Source organism: Grampus griseus (genome assembly GCF_964374135.1).
Source record: "Grampus griseus genome assembly, chromosome: 3".
NCBI classification, from domain to species: Eukaryota; Metazoa; Chordata; class Mammalia; order Artiodactyla; family Delphinidae; genus Grampus; species Grampus griseus.
Genome location: NC_139019.1, coordinates 58,209,188 through 58,231,308, shown reverse-complemented (window position 1 = coordinate 58,231,308; position 22,121 = coordinate 58,209,188). Strand labels below are relative to the sequence as shown.

The following is a 22,121-nucleotide window of genomic DNA, read 5'->3' as shown; positions in this document are numbered from 1 at the left end:
CGGGCGCAGAGTGCTCGGGAAGCCGGAGAGGAGGCGGCACGGCGGTGGCGCTGCAGAGGCCGAGTCGAGACGCCAGGCGGCTGCCGGCGCGCAAGGCGCTTTCCAGCTCCCTCCCGCGAGGGTACAGCCCGCCTCCTTCAGCGGCGCCTGCAGCCGGGAGCTCGCTCTCGCCTCCGGAGCTCACTCCGGGAGCTGCTCCGCGGGTGGCGGGCGCAGAGTCCGCGACGTGGGGATCGTGAGGCCGCGGCGATCCGCCCGCGGTAACCAGACCGCGAGCCAGTGTTACATGCGCGCTCCCTTCGCCCGGTCAGTCGCTGTTGCTTCCTGGGGCTGAGACGTCCGCTCCGTCCCCTCCCTACCCGGTGACCGAGGCAAGAACCCAGCCGGTCGTGCACTGTGGCTGGTCGCCACTGTTGTAAGTCTCCCCTACCGCCGCGGACCTGTTGCGGGCGCCGCCGGGTTTCAGGGGCTGCCTGGCCTGCGGGGTGTGATCGCGAGGGGTGTGTGTGCGCCCCGGAGCCTGGAGCTCCGACTTAGGCGGCGGTGGGGAGCTGTTCTCGGGGCGGAGACCTGGTGTCCACCACTGCCCTCCCACAGCAAGAAGAGCCGGGCATTGCTGGAGGGGGCTCCTCTCGGTGGCGCGCCGCCCGGGCGAGCTGCTGGAGAGCTAGGAGCTGAGCCGGAATACGATCGATCCCCCCCGCACCTCCCCCCCTCCCCCCCAGCGGAAAGAGCATTGTCGAGCGCGCGGGATTGTTGGTCCACGTTGCACCCTACCCGGCACGGTGAGCAATAGGGCCACGCGCAGACACCCCTAGTGAGGGCACGTTCACTGCGGCCAGATGTCTGTAGGGAATGAATGAAAACTGGTTTCTGAAAAATTAGTTTTTTCTCATGGAAGTATTTAGTCTTACCATGCTTAGTTTCGAAGGATAGGAATTGGTGGGCAGGGTGGAGATGAACCGTTGAACTTGGCGTGTGTGTGGTGTCGCCCTCACAGGCATGGCCAGAGTGTTAAAAAGCGTTACAGGTGTTATAGAGGACTGTATAGTAAAATGCTTTTCTTGTTAACAATCTCTTTATAATGTTCCGTTGTTATCAATAATATGAATGTCCGAGAAAATCTGCCTAGTTTCTCCTTTGATTGCATTGAGATCAGGTTTAAAACCCAAAGAAATGTGACACGCCGCTAAGTATTGGAGGCCCAGAGCCTGGTTAAAGAGCATTAAGTGAACTGAAGTTACTGTAGCTAGAATCCCTTTTGATGTTCACTGGTAATAGCAGCCCTTTTCCCCTTCTTTGTAGAGGCAGGTTAAGTATATATGTGTGTTTTTTGCTACTTAACTTGGCATGCAAATATTATTTCTCTGGGGACTTAATAAAATGCCAGAAGGATGATTCATTTCATGTTGAAGGTGTGTTTAGTGGCTGTATACGTGGTTTCTGCTGACGTTCTCACATTTGCATAATTTTAAACTAGAAGGCAAGTCGTTTCCCTTGGGTCTTCAAGTTTACCTTTTATTTTAATCAAATATTGCTGCAAGATTGTTGAATTTTGACTGACACACTTCTCCATCTGGGTGGCATTCAAGGTGACAGGCTAGGCGCTTTCTGCTGGCTTTATGAACCTACCTGGGAAATACAGGAGCATAAACACAGGATGCAAAGAGATGCAGATCCTATATCCCAAGGTCTTCTAAACTGTTTTGTTAAGCGTAAGCCTGGCTGTGAGTGTTGTTTTACACTGCTTAGGGAAACGCCTTCCGGGCCGGGTGGGTGTAATTCCAGCTCAGTCTGCAGGCACTTTGGTGCTTATGTACCTTGTGCAGTCTCATTCTTCCGTCAGAGCTGCATTCACTGTTAGCCAGAAAGAAGGCAACTTTTTTAAAAAAAATTAATTAATTAATTTTTGGCTTCGTTGGGTCTTCATTGCTGTGCGCAGGCTTTCTCTGGTTGCTGCGAGCGGGGGCTACTCTTCGTTGCGATGCGGGGGCTTCTCATTGCGGTGGCTTCTCTTGTTGCGGAGCATGGGCTCTAGGCGCATGGGCTTCAGTAGTTGTGGCTCATGGGCTCTAGAGCGCAGGTTCAGTAGTTGTGGAGCACAGGCTTAGTTGCTCCGTGGCATGTGGGATCTTCCCGGACCAGGGCTTGAACCCCTGTCCCCTGCATTGGCAGGTGGATTCTTAACCACTGCACCACCAGGGAAGCCCTTTTTTTGTTGTTTTTTAATTGAAGTATAGTTGGTTTACAATGCTGTTAGTTTCAGGTGTACAGCAAAGTGATTCATTATATATATATTATATATATAATATATATATACTTTTTTAGATTCTTTTCCATTATAGGTTATTACAAGACATTGAGTATATTTCCCTGTGCTATACAGTAGATCTTTGTTGGTTATCTATTTTATATATAGTAGTGTGTATATTTCAATCCCAAACTCCTAATTTATCCCTCCTCCCCCTTTCCCCTTTGGTGACCATACGTTTGTTTTGTCTGTGAGTCTATTTCTGTTTTGTAAATAAGTTCATTTGTATCTTTTTTTAAGTTCCACATATAAGCAATATCATATGATATTTGTCTTTCCCTGTCTGACTTACTTTGTATGATAATCTCTAGGTCCATCCACAGGAGGCAGCTTTTGAGGTTGCTTTGGAAGCATTAGCTTAAAAAAAAAAAGCATAGCTACTCGTTTAGAATTCTTGTACCTTTCTGTATAAGGCATAGGAATATTTATACCATCTTTTGAGGTTTAGGCTTAAAATCTTTCTCAAAGAATTTCAGCTTGAATGTACTAATGCAAATGATGACTACAGCAGTAGAACAGCAGGGATGCTAATACTGTTTTAACACTTTGGAGAACCTAGTGTATTCACATAGGGTCCTGTCACTTGCTCTTAGGAGCATTGGGCATTGGGTAAAATGGACTAGACCATAGAGGCTTAGCTTGAGGGTTGCGGTGATGCTTGCCTTCTCACCATGTGTCAAAGCCCAAGTCACTGTGGAGACTGATGGGTGCTTCGTAAAGGCTTCTTAACACCAGAGCCCTAGGACTCTGTTGTTTATTTTCTTCCACTAAGTCACGTTTACTCACAGTGAAAAGTTACATGCCCCAAATGAAAGAAAACAAGTTGCAACTCCTAATAGTATGAGGCCAGTGTGTCAAAGGCAAGTTAGGTACCTGCCTCTGTTGTTTTCTGCGCCTGCCTTGCCTCCGCTGCTCAGGTTGAAGGAAACAAGCAGGCCTTGGGTTTCAGCTCTGCCCTAAGGACTGGCTGTTCCGTGTTTGGAACAGATACTGTAACCACGCAGTTTACCCTCCTGGGATAAACAGTTTCCCTAGGAATCCTTTGACAGGCAGGTTCTTGAAGCTATTATTTCTTTGAAGTAACAGAAGGGTAGGGTGAGAAAGGAAAAAGATGGTTCAGTTTTTGAAGATAGGTGATAGGCATGTCCTGTATCTTTAGCCTACAGTTTGATTACTGAGGAAAGCCAAAGAGAGCATTCGGTTCTGCTATAATTTCCGTTTAGATACTGAGGAAAACACTCGTCAGCAAATAAATTCTAGAGTGGCCCTAAATTAACAATGGCAGGCAATACACATACACACACACGTGTGTGTTTTGATTTAGATAAAGCGACGTTTGCATTTTGGACTCCCTAGATGCAGGTGCCAGCGTTTGCAGGTACACAAGAATGGTCCTGGTGATGCCCTGTTTAATCAAGAGAGATGGGTGGATACATCCTTTGTTCTTGCAACTGGTTTTCTAAGATTTGATTTAAAGCAGGGAGAACAGAACAACAGAACTCCTGACTTTGCTACTCAAAATATTCTTCCCTTTCTGTGCCCAAATCGCCACTTTGGAAGCTGTCCGGAGCAGGAAAGGGGAGTGGTGACTGTGGCCAGAATCTATCCTGTTTCCACGATAGCTTGCTGATCAGTATGTGGTTGTGTTTATATTGGGCTCTTTCAGGATGCTGTATTGGTAGAGGTGTCTGGTTACAAATTATTTGTAATGATAAATAAAGGTTTGGTCATTTTAGAAGTTGGCCTAAGCCTGTGGTTTTAATGTTACATTTCCCATTTACTGCACTTAACTTTGGTAAGACACTGGGTCTTACCAAAGGAATTCTTAATGGAATTAATTAGTAGGTATTTGTTTTACACATGGCTTTATGATGCTTGCATAAGGCATTAAAGCCTGTGCCCATCCCAGCGTTACAAGAGCTGGAGGCCTGGCATTTCAGGTGGCCAGCAGTGAATCAGCTGGACCAGGGCAGGGAGCTGTGAGAATGAGACCTTGCTCCTCTTGGCTTTTGCTGACTTACATTCTCAAGGACTTCAATATACTGCAAGTTGGCAATCAGGTTTTCCAAGATGAACCTGCTCTTAAGCAGTGCTTGTTTGTTTTTTTTTAAACAGTGTATAGTTTAAATAGCTCAACAGTATTATAATAAGTGTCTTTCCTTATAGGTAGGTAGCCGTCTCTGACTTTGTATAGGCCTGACTGTCCATTATTCAGAACAGTAGGGTGGCAGGGCCAACAGCGAAGTGTTCTGTTTCCTCTGTCCAAAACAATTGCTGGTTTGGTTCGGCCGTTCTGAACACTGAGAGCATCAGGTTCAATAGTTGTGTTTTGTTTTTCAGGAGTGGAAACAAAATGTCCGTCAGCGTGCACGAGAACCGCAAGTCCAGGGCCAGCAGTGGCTCCATTAACATCTATCTGTTCCACAAGTCTTCCTACGCGGACAGTGTCCTCACTCACCTGAACCTGTTACGCCAGCAGCGTCTCTTCACCGACGTCCTTCTTCATGCCGGAAATAGGACCTTCCCGTGTCACCGGGCAGTGCTGGCCGCGTGCAGCCGCTACTTTGAAGCCATGTTCAGCGGCGGCCTGAAGGAGAGCCAGGACAGCGAAGTCAACTTCGACAACTCCATCCACCCGGAAGTCTTGGAGCTGCTCCTCGACTACGCTTACTCCTCCCGGGTCATCATCAATGAAGAAAACGCGGAATCGCTCCTGGAAGCTGGCGACATGCTGGAGTTTCAAGACATCCGGGATGCCTGCGCTGAGTTCCTAGAAAAGAACCTGCACCCCACCAACTGCCTGGGCATGCTGCTGCTGTCCGACGCGCACCAGTGCACCAAGCTGTACGAGCTCTCCTGGAGGATGTGTCTCAGCAATTTCCAGACCATCAGGAAGAACGAAGATTTCCTCCAGCTGCCTCAGGACATGGTAGTGCAGCTCCTGTCCAGTGAAGAGCTGGAGACGGAAGACGAAAGACTTGTGTACGAGTCTGCAATTAACTGGATCAGCTACGACCTGAAGAAGCGCTACTGCTATCTCCCGGAGCTGTTGCAGACGGTGAGGCTGGCTCTGCTGCCGGCCATCTATCTCATGGAGAATGTGGCCATGGAGGAGCTCATCACTAAGCAGAGGAAGAGCAAGGAGATCGTGGAAGAGGCCATCAGGTGCAAGCTGAAAATCCTGCAGAACGATGGCGTGGTGACCAGCCTCTGTGCCCGGCCCCGGAAAACCGGCCATGCCCTCTTCCTCTTGGGAGGACAGACTTTCATGTGTGACAAGCTGTATCTGGTCGACCAGAAGGCCAAAGAGATCATTCCCAAGGCTGACATCCCCAGCCCGAGAAAAGAGTTCAGTGCCTGTGCAATTGGCTGCAAAGTATACATTACTGGGGGGCGAGGGTCTGAGAATGGAGTCTCGAAAGATGTCTGGGTTTATGATACCCTGCATGAGGAGTGGTCCAAGGCGGCCCCCATGCTGGTGGCCAGGTTTGGCCATGGCTCTGCTGAACTGAAGCACTGCCTGTACGTGGTCGGGGGGCACACTGCCGCCACTGGCTGCCTCCCGGCCTCCCCCTCAGTCTCTCTAAAGCAAGTAGAACATTATGACCCCACAACCAACAAATGGACCATGGTGGCCCCTCTCCGAGAAGGGGTCAGCAATGCCGCAGTGGTGAGTGCCAAGCTCAAGCTGTTTGCTTTCGGAGGTACCAGCGTCAGTCATGACAAGCTCCCCAAGGTTCAGTGTTACGATCAGTGCGAAAACAGGTGGACGGTCCCGGCCACCTGTCCCCAACCCTGGCGTTACACGGCGGCAGCTGTGCTGGGTAACCAGATTTTTATTATGGGGGGAGATACCGAGTTCTCCGCCTGCTCTGCTTATAAATTCAATAGCGAGACTTACCAGTGGACCAAGGTGGGAGACGTGACAGCAAAGCGGATGAGCTGCCACGCTGTGGCCTCCGGAAACAAACTCTACGTGGTTGGAGGGTACTTTGGCATTCAGCGATGCAAAACTCTGGACTGCTACGATCCAACGTTGGACGCGTGGAACAGCATAACCACGGTCCCGTATTCGCTGATCCCTACTGCGTTCGTCAGCACCTGGAAACATCTGCCCTCTTAAACACAATGCATCCTAAAGAGAGTGAGCGTAAGGTAAGAGCCAGTTTAGCTGTAAGTATCCGTATAGTTGAGCTAGCTGTGTGAGCCCGTACATGAGTGAAACAGGCTCCATATAGCGCATCTTCTAGAGGTTCTACATGAAGTACAAATAAGAGCACTTGTACCCCGGAACTTAAACACTTGTGTTGACCACAGCTGCAACCCAACATAAGGCAGTGCTTCTCAGCCTTTATTGGGCCTCAGAGTCTCCCAAAGAGCTTTTTGAAACCTGCCCACTCCAGAGGCTGGTTTTCATTAGGTCTGGGTGGGACCCAGGCATTAGCATTTTTAGAAAGTTCTTCAGTGATTCTAATTACGGCCAGGTTGGGAACCTTGTTTCCCGAGCCCTCCCTGTGTGCCGGCAGCTGGGCTGTGTGTTTCCCATGGATCATTTCATTTGGTCCCTACAACAACCCTGTGGGATGTTATTATGAGAGCACTTCGTAGATGAAAACACCTGATGTGCACAGGGGTTAAGTAAGTTGCTCAAGGTCATAGGGCTTAGCAGGCGGAAGGGTTGGTCAAGACATCAACCCAGGCAGTCTGGCTCTAGAACGTAAGCACTTGAGGTCGCGCCGAATGGCTACTTAATAAACTTCACATTGTTATCACCCCAGGAAATAATTGTAGATTTTTAAATTTAACTTCCTCAAACCCTTTTTAGAATGAAGTGGGGTTTAAAAAATTGAATGCTGAAAATTATTCCCATTGTATTCTGTCCAGAATTATTCATTAGCTTATTTTAAAGGTTTTTCCTTCTACCCCCCCCCCCACAGATAGCCCCCTTTAAGGCATTTATTAACTTTTGAGAAGTCTAGGTCTGTCCTTATAAAGGTTGCACCTGCATTGTATAAGCTTGTCTGATGTATGGACACACGGAGCCATCTAAACTGCCCTTCCTGCAGCTTTTCAGAGTTAATCAGTCAAGCAGAGCCCATTGTCAGGGCGAACAAAAGTTGTGTTTCTGTGTCATGTATCTGGGTACATAATGGTTGTCTTGTGTACTTAAGAGTATATAATACTCTTGGCTCAAATAATTAATAGGCCTACACAGTTCAGGGTTCGGGAAGCTAATGGCCGCTTTGCTGCTGTTAAAATAAAGCATTCTCAGGATTGGCCCCGGAATCACTTAAGCGTACCTAAGTGTAGCACAGAACACATGGATTGATTTGTTTTGGTGACTAATGGGCTCATTACTAATAATAAGAGAATAAAATTTAAAAATCTGCTTTGGAGGAACTGCTGGGAAAATGAACTCCTTCCTTGGAAAGGTTTGGTTCTGTGTTCCCTAGTATGTTTCACACCTTTGAAGGGGACCTTCTAGCAAAGAGGGGTTTGGACTCATTTGTCTTTTCTTTCCTCATCTCTTACAGCTCATTTAGAAACACCAGTAAAACTGGCCTCCCTTTCACATGTAATCGTTCTGTTTCTTTCATTGCTTCAGTTATCTCCTCCAGCCCATTACAGTTAGTACAGTTCTTAGTAATGTAATGTTTTCCTGGACTGAAACTCCTTCAAAGGAGCAGGAACTGTCAGAACCGTCCTCTGGGGAGCAAATGGGGCTACAAACTGGTTTTTGCAGCCTTGCTGGCATCTCAATCCTGAATAAACAAATACTCTGAAAGGGGTTATTTCATTTGCGATATGAATGCATTACTCAACTCTAGACCTTCTAGGCAAAAGCGTCAATTAACAGTGCACTAAATTGGGTGTTAGTCCAAAACTGACTATATTTGCATAGGAGAGCCTTAAAAATTGCCAGTGATGGTGGCGGTACATCCAAAGGGTAACTGGCTGGCATCCTTGGAAGTGGCTGGCATCCTATATGTCATATAGGTAGAAAAGAGAGAGACCACATGTACATTCTGTTTCTAGCTGTGGAGTCTGGACCTCTCTGCACTTCAGAGATCTCCTTTGTCAAATGAGTGATTCGAATTGTGCTTTCCTTGAGATCTGTCCCAGTTCAGACTTGGGTGAATTGGTAAATGAGGAAAAAGAAAAGAAAGACGTGAAAATACCTAGCCAGTGCCTGGTACATATTAAGTGTTCAATACTCGTATTAGTTTTCTTTCCTCCCTTCAATTTAGACCTTAGCTCGCAGTGGAATTAGCTTTGTGTGTCATGCGAAAATGAGGTTTCTTTGACTATTATCAGCTTGTTATCTTTATACTTCATTTTTGGTACCTCCTCTCTCAGCCCAGAGTGAGTATGTTGGCAAACACTCGAATTCACCCTCTCCTGGGTATTTGAACCTAATCACACATGTCCGGTCCCTGGGAAATGGAACAAATAAAGTGTTCGGTTATATTCGAAACAACATCCCCTCTGCCCTTGGTGCTCTTAGCCAGAGAGTCAAGCACAGAATAAGGACATTCGACAGGGCCAGGTTCGCCTTTTTAAAGCGTGGCGTGGAGCTGATCAAAGCCACTGTTGGAGTTTCCGACGGAGAGAATGTTGGTTTAAATTTCTAAAGTTTACTACACACAAGATAGCGTTAAAACACTTGAGCCGGATGCAGTGACTTAAAAGAGGTGCCGTGTAGGTATCAGTCCTGCGCTGCGGACGCTTCCGGGACCTGGCTTCGCCCTCCACATGTAGGTGCTACCCGAATTAATACAGTGTTAACAAAAGGTTTCCCTAGGTCTAAAAGCTTATCCACCAAGGAGATTTTAACTCTCTCCAGCTGCTCCCAGCTGCCGGGAAGGGACAAAGAGGAAATTACTTCTGATTTTGCTCCATTTTCATGGTGCTGTGTGGCCCCCAACTTGACGGCGTTTGGATTTTGGTTTGCTTTGTTCCCGGCCCCCCTTTTTAGTGGTGGTTTTGTTTGGGGGTTTTTTGTTTTTCTGTTTGAGTGTGCAACATCTTGACATTTCATATTATCACAAGATACGTTCTTTAGGCCTAACGTTGCTGTAGAGGTTTCAAGGAGGTGAGGGTGGGCGATGACACCCGTAGTCTAAGGAATGTCTTGAAAGTTTGAATCCCCATTACGAAACTGCCAAAAGAAACAACTAATGAAATGGATCAGACTTCCGGACACACAGGAGCAAGAAGTCAGTGCAAGGGTTGAGCGCCCCTCCTGAATTCCCTCTGTCTGTACTTCGAGTTTCAGCACTGGGGCTGCAGACTCTTATGCTAGGGCTGGAAATGGGCTCCAAGAACAGACAGGGTGAGCATTTGAAAGACAAAAGCCCTCTGCAAAGTCTCCTTCTGTAAAATTAGACTTAACTAAACGGGAAGGATGGGCGGTGTGGGAAACAGCAGCTCCCATGAAATGTGCAGGCTTCGTGGTTATGGCACCTTGAATTTATATTCACGTTTGATGGTGGTTGATTCTGTAGCTAATAACACTGCATACCACAGCCCGAGTCTCCTAAGTGTGGACTGATGAACTTGGAGAATAAACTCCAGCCCTGGGCTGGTGAGGCCTGGTATGCTGTCATGTGAAAGAAAGCGAGACTGATTTCTGCCGTAATGAATAGCAGAGATGCATTTAAATAAGAGGATTAATATGTCTGCCTTCTATATGGTGAATAAATTTAATTTGGAATCCTTTATGGTAAATGGGCCCAAGGCGGGCGGGGGGGGGTGCGGGGAGGGGATTGGCCAAGGAATCTCTTGTGACCCTCTGGTGATCACTTTACCGTGGCTTTGTTTAACTGTGGAGAGGAATTATGAATGTCGGAAGCAGAAGAAGGCAACTCGTAACAGCACCTAGATGTATAGGTTTGAACTTTAAACGTATATATGTTTAGGAAAGAAGCAAAGATCTTTCTTCGGATACCACGGTTTTTGTTGGGCCATCTGCATGCATGAATGCACCTACCGAATGTGTCATTAAGACCTTTGGAAGCCATATTGACCTCTGTCCCAAGTTTAATTTTTTTTTTCAGATTTTGAGACTAACAGAACATTTTCCTTTTCCTCTAGTTTAGCTGACTCCATCCCTCAATGAGACAAGATGGGATCTCTACTTTGGAGAGGCCAAGTTGAATGAAGAGAAAGAAAAGAAAAAGGAGAAGAAGTTGCTGCAGTCCAATCCACCACACCTTGTAAATGCTTCTAACTGGACTTGAAGGAAGGGGGGAGGGGGAGGGGGGGTTTTTCAGTGCAAGAGGCACATGGTTTAAATATGAATGAACGAACCTGTGATCTAGTCCTTGTCTTGTAATTGTGGATTAATGTCAGCATTAATCAGCCCCTCAAAGGGAGAGAAAAGCCGGCCCTTTTCCCTTGCTGTACCATATTCAGCATTTGATTTCCATGGGTTCCACCATTTATGTGTAAAATTTGAAATGGTTGTCACCTCTCTCTGAGGAGCAAGCTTGAAGCCTCCACACCAGCTGCTGTTGGAGATTGAAAGCCCGACTGGGGGGCCTGGAGGGACGCTTGCTGGGCTGGCTGCAGAGTGAGGACCAGTGGACTCCACGATAATCTCCGAGGGGCTGTGCTCCCCAGGAACGTTTCTGAACAATGGGGACATTGTTGTAGCTGTTTGGTAGATGTTCTTTTCTATTTATAAGTGACTTTAAACTTTCCCTTGGCTGGTAAGAAATTTGTTGTAGATTTAGCTATTTATTGTTTGAGGCCTGCATGCTGAAACAATGCTTACAGTTGTCTTCACGTGTATGGACGCGTGTGAATGGTTGTACGTTTTGCACAATTTTGTGGCTGTTATGATGTGCTCTGCTGCACAAAAGTGAAAACTTTGGAGTTACAATTAGGAATATAACTGGAGGGTGGGTTGGGAAGGGTGGGGGGTGGGATTTTGTAAATGTCAAGACAGGGAAGGATTACAAAACAGAAACTTAAGTTACATCCTAGAGGTAGAGAAAGCATGAAGGTCATTTTTCTCAGACTCATCAACTTTGACTGGGGTTTTGTGGGCTGTGGTCCTGCCAATGGCTCCTGGGGCAAGAGAAGGCTTCTTTCTGCCCTTCTCCTTCCTGTCCGATTCACTCGCTTCAATCTCAGCTACTGAAATTTGGAAAGGACCAAATCGCTTGGCAGTTGTTTTGTTGTTGTTGTTGTTGTTGTTTTTCTCCTCTGTGTAATATCCTGAAATCCTGGAAAATGCTATGGACTAGTTCTGTATATAGGGCACAGGCAAAGGCATTGTCCAAAGTTTATTTATTTATCTATTTATTACCCTATGAGAATGCTTGGCCATAACCACAGTTAACAGGAGAAAACGAAACACTCACCGATGGAAATTAATTCACTCACCAGATTTACTTGACCTGGATGGGTCCTTCTCTCTTCCTGCTGTAGGGCTTAGCAAGTGCTAAAAGTTCTCCAAGGCAATATTCACATGGGTACAATGTATACTTTAGTGCTCCCTCTTAGGTAAGTCTCTAAAAGAACTCTTTGGTGCACAAAAGTGACACATATGGCCCCCAAACACCAAAGAATTGTAAGCAGTGGCCCTTGCTGAGAGGCTTTCTGGGAGAGTTGGGAATCAGTTGTGAATACGTTCTTTGCTAGTTCAAGTGCTTGTTTCCTAAACACGTGCCGTGATAGTTATTAGTGGTAGACTCATAGGTGCTTCCTCACAGGTGTCCGGGGAAGCTCAGCATTTGCAATTCGCACTGCTTTCGTTGCTGTTTCTCTCATTACCGTATTTTAGAAAATAGGGTTTAAGACCAATAACCTTTGACATCGTGTGTTTGCATCGTCTAATGACAGATGAATCCTTCACATTTCTCTCCACCTGAATATATTAGACTAATTGTACATGTCTGTTCGTGCCGTGAATAAATGGGTTATAGTTGGACCAAAATAAATGAACGGTTGGAATCAAAGGGTCTCAATACTTTGCGGTAGTCAGCTCCTCACTGCTAGATGTGTTCTAATCCAGCGGTCCCCAACCTTTTTGGCACCAGGGACCAGTTTCGTGGAAGACAATATTTCCACGGACGGGGGTGGGAGGCGTGGGGAGCGGTTCAGGAGGTAATGCGAGCAGTGGGGAGCGGCGGGGAGCCGCAGATGAAGCTTCACTCACTTGCCCTCCACTCACCTTCTGCTGTGCGGCCCGGTTCCTAATGGGCCTAGGACCGATACCAGTCCACGGCCCGGGGGTTGGGGACCCCTGTTCTATACAATGCAAACGTCTGATTGTACCCTGGCAGTATATTGTAGCAGTTACAGCTCCGTAGTTTATGATGCAAATCTGCCAACATGTGGGTGTCACTGCGTGGCTTTTGAAAGCAGGGTGAATTTTTTGCAGTTGTTTCAAAGTTGTGGTCTGTCCTTGAATTCTCTATTAATTGCTGTGTGTGAGCCAGAGGGAGCTGTGGTCAGGGTGGGCCCCCAGCCTGCAGGGAACTTTCTGGACTCCCCGCTCTTTGAATCGATGGAGGCATTTGGGCTCACTACTTGACCATTCTCACCCTGTGAAACGTCCTACACTTTGAAGCAAATACAATTCACAGCACAGTGCACACAAAAACCTTGGCATAAGACAGAGAAGGTTCTTCTTATTCTGTGGACTGGTTGCTGTGGAAACGGATAACAAAGGGCAGCCTTCCACTTCTGGTATAATTGTGTAGCCCCCTTTTCTCTGGGCTTGACACCTGTCTGAATAAGAATGATTAGAGCTGAATAATATCCCTCTCTTGACTATTGAATATGTGGTTCACATACAAAACTGTATAAGTTGAAGAAGTAAAGTGTTCGTGTTCATATGTACTTGTTTGCTACTACATTTTTGAGGTTTTGTAAAACTGTTATTTTTTTTTCACAATGTGAAACTGAAGGTCAAATAAATTATTAGAGATTTTCTCTTCATCGTGAATATGGGTCTTTATTTGAATACAGCATAATTTTAGGCACTGAAAACTTGTGCTTTTTCTAGTTTAATCCAAAAGAGGATCATTTCAAATTTTTTTGGATGTCTTCTATTTCACCATTTAGTTACGTCCATTTATGAAAGCAATTTTGCACATTAAATAATTTAAATTTTTGACCTTTTAGAATATTTAAGCGAACCAAAACTACCTCAGTTAGGGTTATTGATAGCTTAGAATATAAAGTCACGTACTATGCAATGATGAGACAGCATACTTAGTGTATAGAAGGAATTTAGTTTCTATACTCATCGTGTGGGATATATTTTGTTAGGAAAGCTGTGAGAGAAGGGGCTGTAGTTCAGTCCTCTTTTCATCTGACATGACCTTAGAATCATTTCAAGTGAGTGGAAATACGTGCATATTATTTCTCTGAAATGGCACAGAAAACCACAAGTTTAACCCCTCTGGTAATACTTAGCTTCTTCCAAGTGGAAAGCCGCCATCCCAGCTGGCTCATTGTAAAGCCAGAGGAAGCCTCCTGCTTTCACCTCATGACGGCTTCGTGTCACAATGAGATGCTCCTTTATCACTTAGGGTGGACCCCTTGTTGTTTTAATGGGCAGAGCAACATTGGGCATAAGCTTTTTCGGAGAGAACATAAATACTACCTAATTAGAAATCTAGGAGATCTCACAAGTAGGCAGAATACAATTACCGCCCTTGGACTTGGACCAAGATGCCAGAGCAGATGCCTCAGGTTTTACAGAAGCATCATTCAGTCCTGTGCTGGGTGAGGCTGGTCTAGAGCCAAGCTTTGAGAATAAATGACTCTGACAAGAGTCCTCAGACACCTTGGTGCACGGTGCTGACGACCCATGGAAACCCTGTTGGTGACACCATATATGACACCAGTCCTCAGAAGGGTTGAGAATAATTCACGTAGAGATGTTTGGGAACCGACTCTTCATTCTCAGGAGTTTTTTTTCTTTATCATCTCAGTTGGGATGTGTAGACAGATTAAAAGAAGATACTTCAAATTCCTAATTTTCAGTTGTTTGGAAATTTCAGTTCATTCAGAGGTTCACGTCACGCCAAGCAGCGGCTGTATTCGTTTGGATTGCCTTCAGCTGCATGTAATAGAAACCTGGCCATGGTGGTTTAACCACAGTGGTGAAACCCTTTGGAGGCCGGCAGTCCACGGCTGGGACAGTATCCCTACAAGGCCATCAGGGGTCTGCAGCTCTTCTTTCTGCCTTGGCATCCTGGGCACGGGCCTTTAGTCCTCACGCTTACAGGATGGCAGCTGTACCTCATGGCATTCCATGTGCTTTCTAGGCAGCAAAGATGGGGACAAAGGGGGAAGAAGTATGTGTCAGATGGAACTTCCTTTTTCTTGGGACAGTAATAGTTTTCCCAAAAGACCCACCTAGGAGACTTACACTTATCTCTCATTGGCCAGAATTGGGTCTCACGAACTTCCGAAGAAGTAAGGGAGCCTGATAAGAGAAGTACTTTTATGGAGGCATGATGCTGCCTCACACAAAAGGTGATTTTTGTTGGCAAGGGTGAAAGGGAGCACAGACGTTGGCTAGGCAGTTAGTTGCTGCCTAGGGTCTGTCACAGTGGATAATCCAAGGGTCAGCTTAAACAATAGCCCCGGTGATTGAGTGATTACGATGTGCTGGGACTGCACTAAGGACATGTGTCCTTCATCTCTTTTAATTCTCACAAAAAATGCAGATAAGTACAGAGAGGTTTCTTAACATCTGTAAGCCTCAGCTCCTTCCTCTATAAAATAAGGATGATTAATATTCTCTAATAGAAACATTTAATAATATACATTTAAGCACCAAGCCCAGTGCCTAGCACATAGTAGTTTCTCACTAATTTTCAGCTGTCATTTTTAGACATGCTAAACATCCAATAACTCAAAATCTGAGTGCTTATTCTGTGTGAGGAATTGTGTTAAAAGTTTGTACGTCCATCGCCTTAATTGATCCTTACAGCAATCCAATGAGAACAAGCACTATTTTTTTTTTGGCCACACTGTGTGGGATATTAATTCCCCCACCAGGGGTCGAACCCATGCCCCCTGCAGTGGGAGCACGGAGTCTTAACCACTGGACTTCCAGGGAGGTCTTGAGAACAGGCACAATTATTACCCCCATTTGGTAGATTAAGAAACAGGTTTGGGGCTTCCCTGGTGGCGCAGTGGTTGAGAGTCCGCCTGCCGATGCAGGGGACGCGGGTTCGTGCCCCGGTCCGGGAAGATCCCACATGCTGCAGAGCGGCTGGGCCCATGAGCCATGGCCGCTGAGGCTGCGCGTCCGGAGCCTGTGCTCCACAACGGGAGAGGCCACAACAGTGAGAGGCCCGTGTACCGCAAAAAAAAAAAAAAAAAAGAAACAGGTTTGGAGAGATTAACTTGCCCAAGGGAGTGGTGAAGCCTGGATTTCAAGGCACACTCTCTGACCTGTCCAGGAATGTGGAGAACGGTGATTCATGGGGCTGAGCCTGACTGTGGGAAACCCAGGGCTGCCCATGTCCGTTGTGTCTGGGAAGACTTGACTTTGTGACACGGGCCGAGAAGGTTGCAGCTGGTGAGTCCCGCCCCTGGACACCAGGACTAAAGAAGCACAGGGAAAGAATCTGCCCTCCAACTCACAGTGTTCCTTGACAACAGGCTTCTAAGATTCTGATTGAGGAGAATTTTAAAATAAATGGGGGCCCTGGGTGGTTGTTATACTTGATAATTCATTAAGCTGTACACTTCGGCTCAGTGTACTTTTTTGATCATACAATGTTTATTGCCTGAGAGATTGAACATACAAATGGACAATGGCCAGAGCATAATAAAAATAGAACTCTGACCCACAATCTGCAGCAACCAGCGCAGGAAACCAACCCCATTATCTGCGGTAACCAGCCCAGGATGTCAGCCTGCAATCTGCAAATCAGACTTGCCGAAAGTCAGATTACTATCTCTAGCAACTGGTCCTGGAAGCCAAACAATAACCGTGTTAATGATTGGCCCCAAACAGCCAGGACTTGATTAATAACTTCCAGCTTCCTTAATTTTTGTTACTGCTTCCAACTTGGGACCAACCAGAAAAAAATCAGATATGCCCCCCTAACTATCACATAGGGTACCTACTTCTAGTTAGCCTGCTTCCAGCTTCCCTAGGCCACCAGCCTTCAATCAGGGCATATCTGAAACCTTCCCTTTTTTCCACTTACACAGCTTTCCCACTTCTGAGCCTGCCTTTGAGTCTCTGGCAAAACCAAGTGACAGTGGCTGACTCCCCTGCTATAGCAAGCTCTAAATAAATATAGCCTTTGCCTGTTCTCATTTGGTCGGTTTTTGTTTATTTTGACAGGCAAATGTTTGTTCAATAAAAAAATTAAATATTTCAACAAAAAGGTTCATAAGAATGAGGTGGGAACCAACATTTTGGGTTCTGGGCAAGCTGGGCTTTCAAAGGGATGTTATCTTCATCCTGAATGTCAGAGTAAGATGAAATGTACACAATACATATAGTACGAGAAAAATGGATTTTGAGTTAATGGGGTTGAGATTAGGGCATCTGGTTTGCCAAACGGAGAGCCGTGGCTTTGTTTGGGAATATTTTGAATAAAGTGAGAACACTAAAGTGAGTTTTATAGTTGTATTCATGGTGCACATGAATGTATGGATAAATGCAAAAACTTAGCAGTTAATTCCTGGTCTTGCCTGTCACAAATCTTAAGTGCTTTGCCTGTCTGACACATACTTAGACAAGCCATCTGTCCTGTATTTGAGTTTAATCATAGACAATGAATTTTAAAGCTCTGTTATTTGTCCGACCTTGGACCGCTAAGTGCAAGACCTAACTTTCAGAGGGAAAAAAAAGTGTACATTAAGGCATGACTAGGAATTAAAAGCAATTTGACTAAGTAAATTACAAATCTACCATAATCTCATCCAGCTCTGCTTACAACCCAGCTTGCTTTGTGAATCCGGGGAAAACCAAATGAGACAAAGTTTCTATCTTTCTCTCTCTGGTCCTGTTTCCTTGGCAACCATAATCTTTATCTGCACAAAGATGGGGGACTGCATCGAGGAAAGGCAGTTGGAGGTGCAGCCCAGTCTCTCACTAATCCTTTTCTTCGGTTATCAGATGATTTGTCTTGTTACGAAAAGTGATTTTACACCCAGTTTTTAGATGCTGCTGGGAGCGTTTATTGGACATCCTAGAAGGGCTGAGGGTACTTGCTAATATTGTAGCTACAAAGAAGATGAAATCAGTAGACACAAATTGGGCACCTGTAAAGTGAAGGACTAAAATGTCTCTCTCTGAGGATCTAACTAATCTAGGCGCGAACTCTAAATTGCAAACACCGGTGTCCCATCAGATATCTCCACGCATTCTGGCCCAGGCGTTGCTGCCACGAGAACCATTTTGAGAGAACAGATCTAGGAATTGTACTCGCATGTGTCTGCTCTGAAGGGAAGGAAGGGAGAAAGAGGAAGAAGCAGAAGAAACCCCGGGGAGACGTGTCTGGTGGGTGGTGGTCCACCTCACGTCCCTTTCTGGTACCTCCTGAGAGTGTAGCTATTCAAGAGGTGGAGGGGGTCAGTCAGCACCCTTTCTCAAAACGGAAATACCTCAGCTCCATTGGGGGGCTGTTAGTCATTCCTCCCTTCCTGTGAATCAGGCCACTCTGAGGGTGGCCGGGGGTTGGGAACCCTGGGGGGAGCGGCTGCCCGAGGGGGGCTTGAACAGGAAGACACACCCAGGGGAACACTGGGAGTCAGGAGGCCAGTTGGTGAGTCAGTAGCAGGTGGGAGAAGGATGAGAAAGGCAATATTTTACTTCAAAATGTTACAGTTAAGGAGGAGGGAGGGATAAGTAGGCAGAGCATGGAAGATTTTTAGGACCCTGAAACTATTCTGTATGATACTATAATCATTGATACATGCCATTCTATATTTGCCCAAACCCATAAAATGTACACCAAGAGTGAACCCTAACAAACTATGGACTGTGGGTGATGATGATGTGCCCTTGTAGGTTCCTAACACACACAGGCTGTAACAAATGGACTAACTTTGGTGGCGAGGTTGATAGAGGGGAAGGTTGTGTGCTGTGCTGGCCAGGGGAGCGGGTAAGGGGGTGTGTGCGAACTCTGTACTTTGCTCTCAATTTTGCTGTGAACCTAAAACTGCTCTAAAAAAGAAAGTCTATGGGCTTCCCTGATGGCGCAGTGGTTGAGAGTCCACCTGCCGATGCAGGGGACACGGGTCATGTCCCGGTCCGGGAAGATCCCACATGCCGCGGAGCGGCTGGGCCCGTGAGCCATGGCCGCTGAGCCTGGGCGTCCGGAGCCTGTGCTCCGCAACGGGAGACGCCACAACAGTGAGAGGCCCGCGTACCGCAAAAAATAATAATAATAAATAAAATAAATAAAAAAAGAAAGTCTATTAAATGCCAAAAAGTAAAAAGAAACAAAAGGAGTCTTTTAAGGATGTCAAATAAATTGTTAAATCTAATAAAGTATACAGTATATATATATATTTTTTAAACTGTTACCATGGGTGGACTCCATGTACTGGAAAGAGAGAAAAACCCTCCTCCCATCCCTGCATTCATTGTCCTGGGACCCAGGATCAGCCCGCCTAGCGGAGGCTTAGGACGTGGAGTCGTGATGGGTAACTGGGGAACCAGCCACCAATTATAACATCGCCGCTAGGAGGATTTGTCCCACATTCCAAACGGCAAACTTAGAATCCACACTGCTGGAATTGACTGACTCACAGGTTAATGACAGTCAGTATTTTAGCAAATACCTTGAAGTGAATATCTGCACTCACAGTGTAAATGCTGATTCAGAGATTTTTATTTCTGCACATTTTCCTCCACAAGACTTTGTGTTTGAAATTTAATTACTGTAATATATTCTTATTTCCACTTTCAGGTGTTTCTCTGGAGCAGAAAGCTAACTTCATACGTGGCAGTGTGGGTGTCCAAACGCCCATATAACTAGAAATTCATTTCGTCATTCATTGGTTCATTGGCTAGGAAAAAAATTTAAAAACAATCAGAGAAGGAAGGGATAATAATCTCAGGTGGAAATGTAGAAATGTTCAGAGATAAACCAAACCATTTGGGAAAAACAATGGGTCTTTCAGAAAGCTCTGGTGGAGCTGATTAAAGTTAGCTGGGGGAAGCAGAATGTTTCTCTCTCGGATGACATAGGTGAGCCTTGCTGGCCTGGCCTAGGGCAGGCTCCTTGAACTTTCTGTGAAGAGGCACCTTTCCGCCTGGGCATCGCTGGGGGTGGAGAACGGGATGGGGCACAGAGGCACCATGGAGGCAGGTAACACTGCCGGGTGCCCTTTGTTTCCAGCAGACCAGAGAGAAGGCTGTGAGGAGAATGGGTCTAGGGGGGTGACTGCCTGTACAACCTCTGAATGCACTCGGAGCTTTTCTTGCCATCCAAGAACCATGTCCAAGGGCAGAGAACCACAGAGTCCTGGGGCCTCTGGGTTGGCACTGCTTGTGCTCTGACATTCAACATTCAGTGAGTCACTCAGGCTGGGCGGAGATCCCTTCCTCCTTCTGAGAGCAAGGGATGGGCAGGAACCCTCCTTTTGCATCTCTGAGAAAGCTTGTAGGGGCTCTTTCAGAACCAGAGAGGAAAGGAGCCACCCTTGAGGTGGGAAGGGGAAGTTGTAATTGCACCTGGAGACTAGGGGCCAGGCAGCAGCCCTCAGTGGGGAGCAGAAAGGGGAAAAGCAGAGACAGAGAGTGGAGAAGACCTGCCTACTTCCTCTCTCCGGGGTATCAGTCTGTGATGGACATAGCATCGGTCTCGGTAACCTACGACACTGGATAGGATCTGCACGAAAGGGAAGTGGGATGAGTAGACAGAGCAGCTGGTGCCTGACACGGCAGCCCCTCTACCCACTACCAACAGGAAACGTTAGTGTTTAGAAAAGTGCTTTCCCTCCTTCCTGCCTTGCTTCCCAGGGGTCCGACCTGGGATGCAGTCTGAGTGCCATCCCCGCCTTCTCTGGTTGTCTCCCCTTATTCTTCACAGGCCTTTCTCCTGAACGTCTCTTGCTGGGCTCCTCCTGTCTTGATGTCTGCTTCTCGGACGACCCGAATAACTCAGGAGGGTTACAGCTGAAGGCTAAGATTGAAATCACCCCCTACCTGCTATCTCACCCTGTGGCCCTGTGATTTCATGTGGGCCAGGCAGGTGTAGGAGCAGGTGAGGGAAGGTTTGGAATAGGGATGAGATCACCCCAGTGGCCCAGCTTTCGGTATGTCACTTTCAGAGGGATAGTTTCTTTGCTTTCCTTTTTATATTTGGGGGGATGACTAAATGGTTTTGAAAACCTCCTAGCATTTGGCAACAATCTGCCTGAGCAGAGTGATATGATTGCTCTGCTCACAAACACCCGCAATTTTAGGCAGGATTTTCAGAGCATCTCAGTGTCTAACAACTCGTGAAAACTTGGCGGTAATTTCAGGATGCCTAACATCTGCTTAGTTCATTTTGTTACAAGTCACCTGGGCAAACACTCTTCCTCCCTCTGCCCCATAAGTGAACTTATATCCAATTAGAACATTCTGGTTAATAGCAGCAGCAATCATCCAGGGGCAGAGTCTACAACAAAGCCTTAAATGCAATGGCGCTTCTCCATGTTAACAAAACCAAACCTCAGATGGACCATTTGCTAATGTCTTACCAGCTCTCACAGCTTATTCTTTGAGGAAGAAGCAGCCTTGGTTTCTTTGAGAAGAGACTACTCCTTTTATCTGGGGGTTTTGAATAAAAGGATTTGGGAGGCATTTAATGTGCATTTTACAAGAACGTGGTTTCACCACAGCCCATCCCTTTCTGATCAGTTTTAAAAGCGTGACTATTGCATCTATTCAAGATTTTCCAGTGGAGACCTTTGAGCGCGGTTATGAAATAGATGCTGAGCAGGCCGAGTTCCACAGTTATTTCTTCTCCTATTTTCCCCCCCAGCTATAATGTTACTCAGGAACAGCATGATGATCGAATGCACCTGCAAAGATCTTAACAGCTTTAGAAGCAGCAGGAAGCCCACACTGGTCACCTTCTGTTTATTAAATATCCTGACCCCCTAGCAAGTGTTTTTCTTCAAGGTCAGTTTTCTGTTGTCGGGATATAGAATTGGAAGATGAGCGGAGGACAGCACCTTGGAAGCTGCCACTAACGGATGCCAGTGTCTTGTGCGCTGCGCTCCCATCCTGCCTTGGGGCGCCCGGGACAAACTCCACGGGGCAGGGGTGACTGAAAGTGGTCTCAACCGGGGCCCCACGGAAGAGCTGAAAGTTCCCTTTCAGTGCTCATCACGGGTTTTCTCTCTCTACCCCAAAGACAAAGCTTTCACAATATCATGGGATCAGAGCTGATTACCACTCTGGGGTTTATATTCAACCTTGGATCCTGACTCTCAGCCTGTGCATAATTTTCTGTGGTGACAAAGTTTATTACAAAGCTGACACATTGTTTTCAGCCTTCAGTTCATCTCTGTGATTCACTTAGAAATTTTAAGAAAGGAGGAGAAGAAACCATATTGGTCACAGGAAAAAAAAGTTTGGGGCCTCCCTTTTTACACTGTACAGTTATTTGTGATTGGAGAGTTATCGAATGATTCCACTAAGAAGATCCCCTTCTGCTGAAACGTTAACAGCAGGAGATGAAGTTAAGCCTCGTCAGTGTGCCATCCTTCACCCACTGGAGATGGCGCAAGGAGCGAAAGTAGAGTCACTGACAGCCACAGGCCTTGCTTGTCACAAGCTCATCCGTAGAATTTTAACTGAAGGAGAAATGACAGATGA

The 22,121-nt window shown here is 46.4% G+C and overlaps 1 protein-coding gene across 1 annotated transcript; it reads left to right on the top strand.

Annotated features, from left to right (window-relative positions):
- Positions 1-301: 301 nt before the first annotated feature.
- Positions 302-10,517, top strand: ENC1 (ectodermal-neural cortex 1). The gene is made up of 3 exons (XM_082651578.1): positions 302-415; positions 4,652-6,466; positions 10,406-10,517. The coding sequence occupies exon 2, from the start codon at positions 4,665-4,667 to the stop codon at positions 6,432-6,434; it is 1,770 nt and encodes a 589-aa protein (XP_082507704.1). The 5' UTR covers positions 302-415; positions 4,652-4,664; the 3' UTR covers positions 6,435-6,466; positions 10,406-10,517.
- The last annotated feature ends 11,604 nt before the right edge of the window (positions 10,518-22,121 follow it).

Excerpts from the sequence above, each read along its gene's own strand:
- ENC1 (XM_082651578.1), top strand. The coding sequence starts at position 4,665 with ATGTCCGTCAGCGTGCACGAGAACCGCAAGTCCAGGGCCAGCAGTGGC.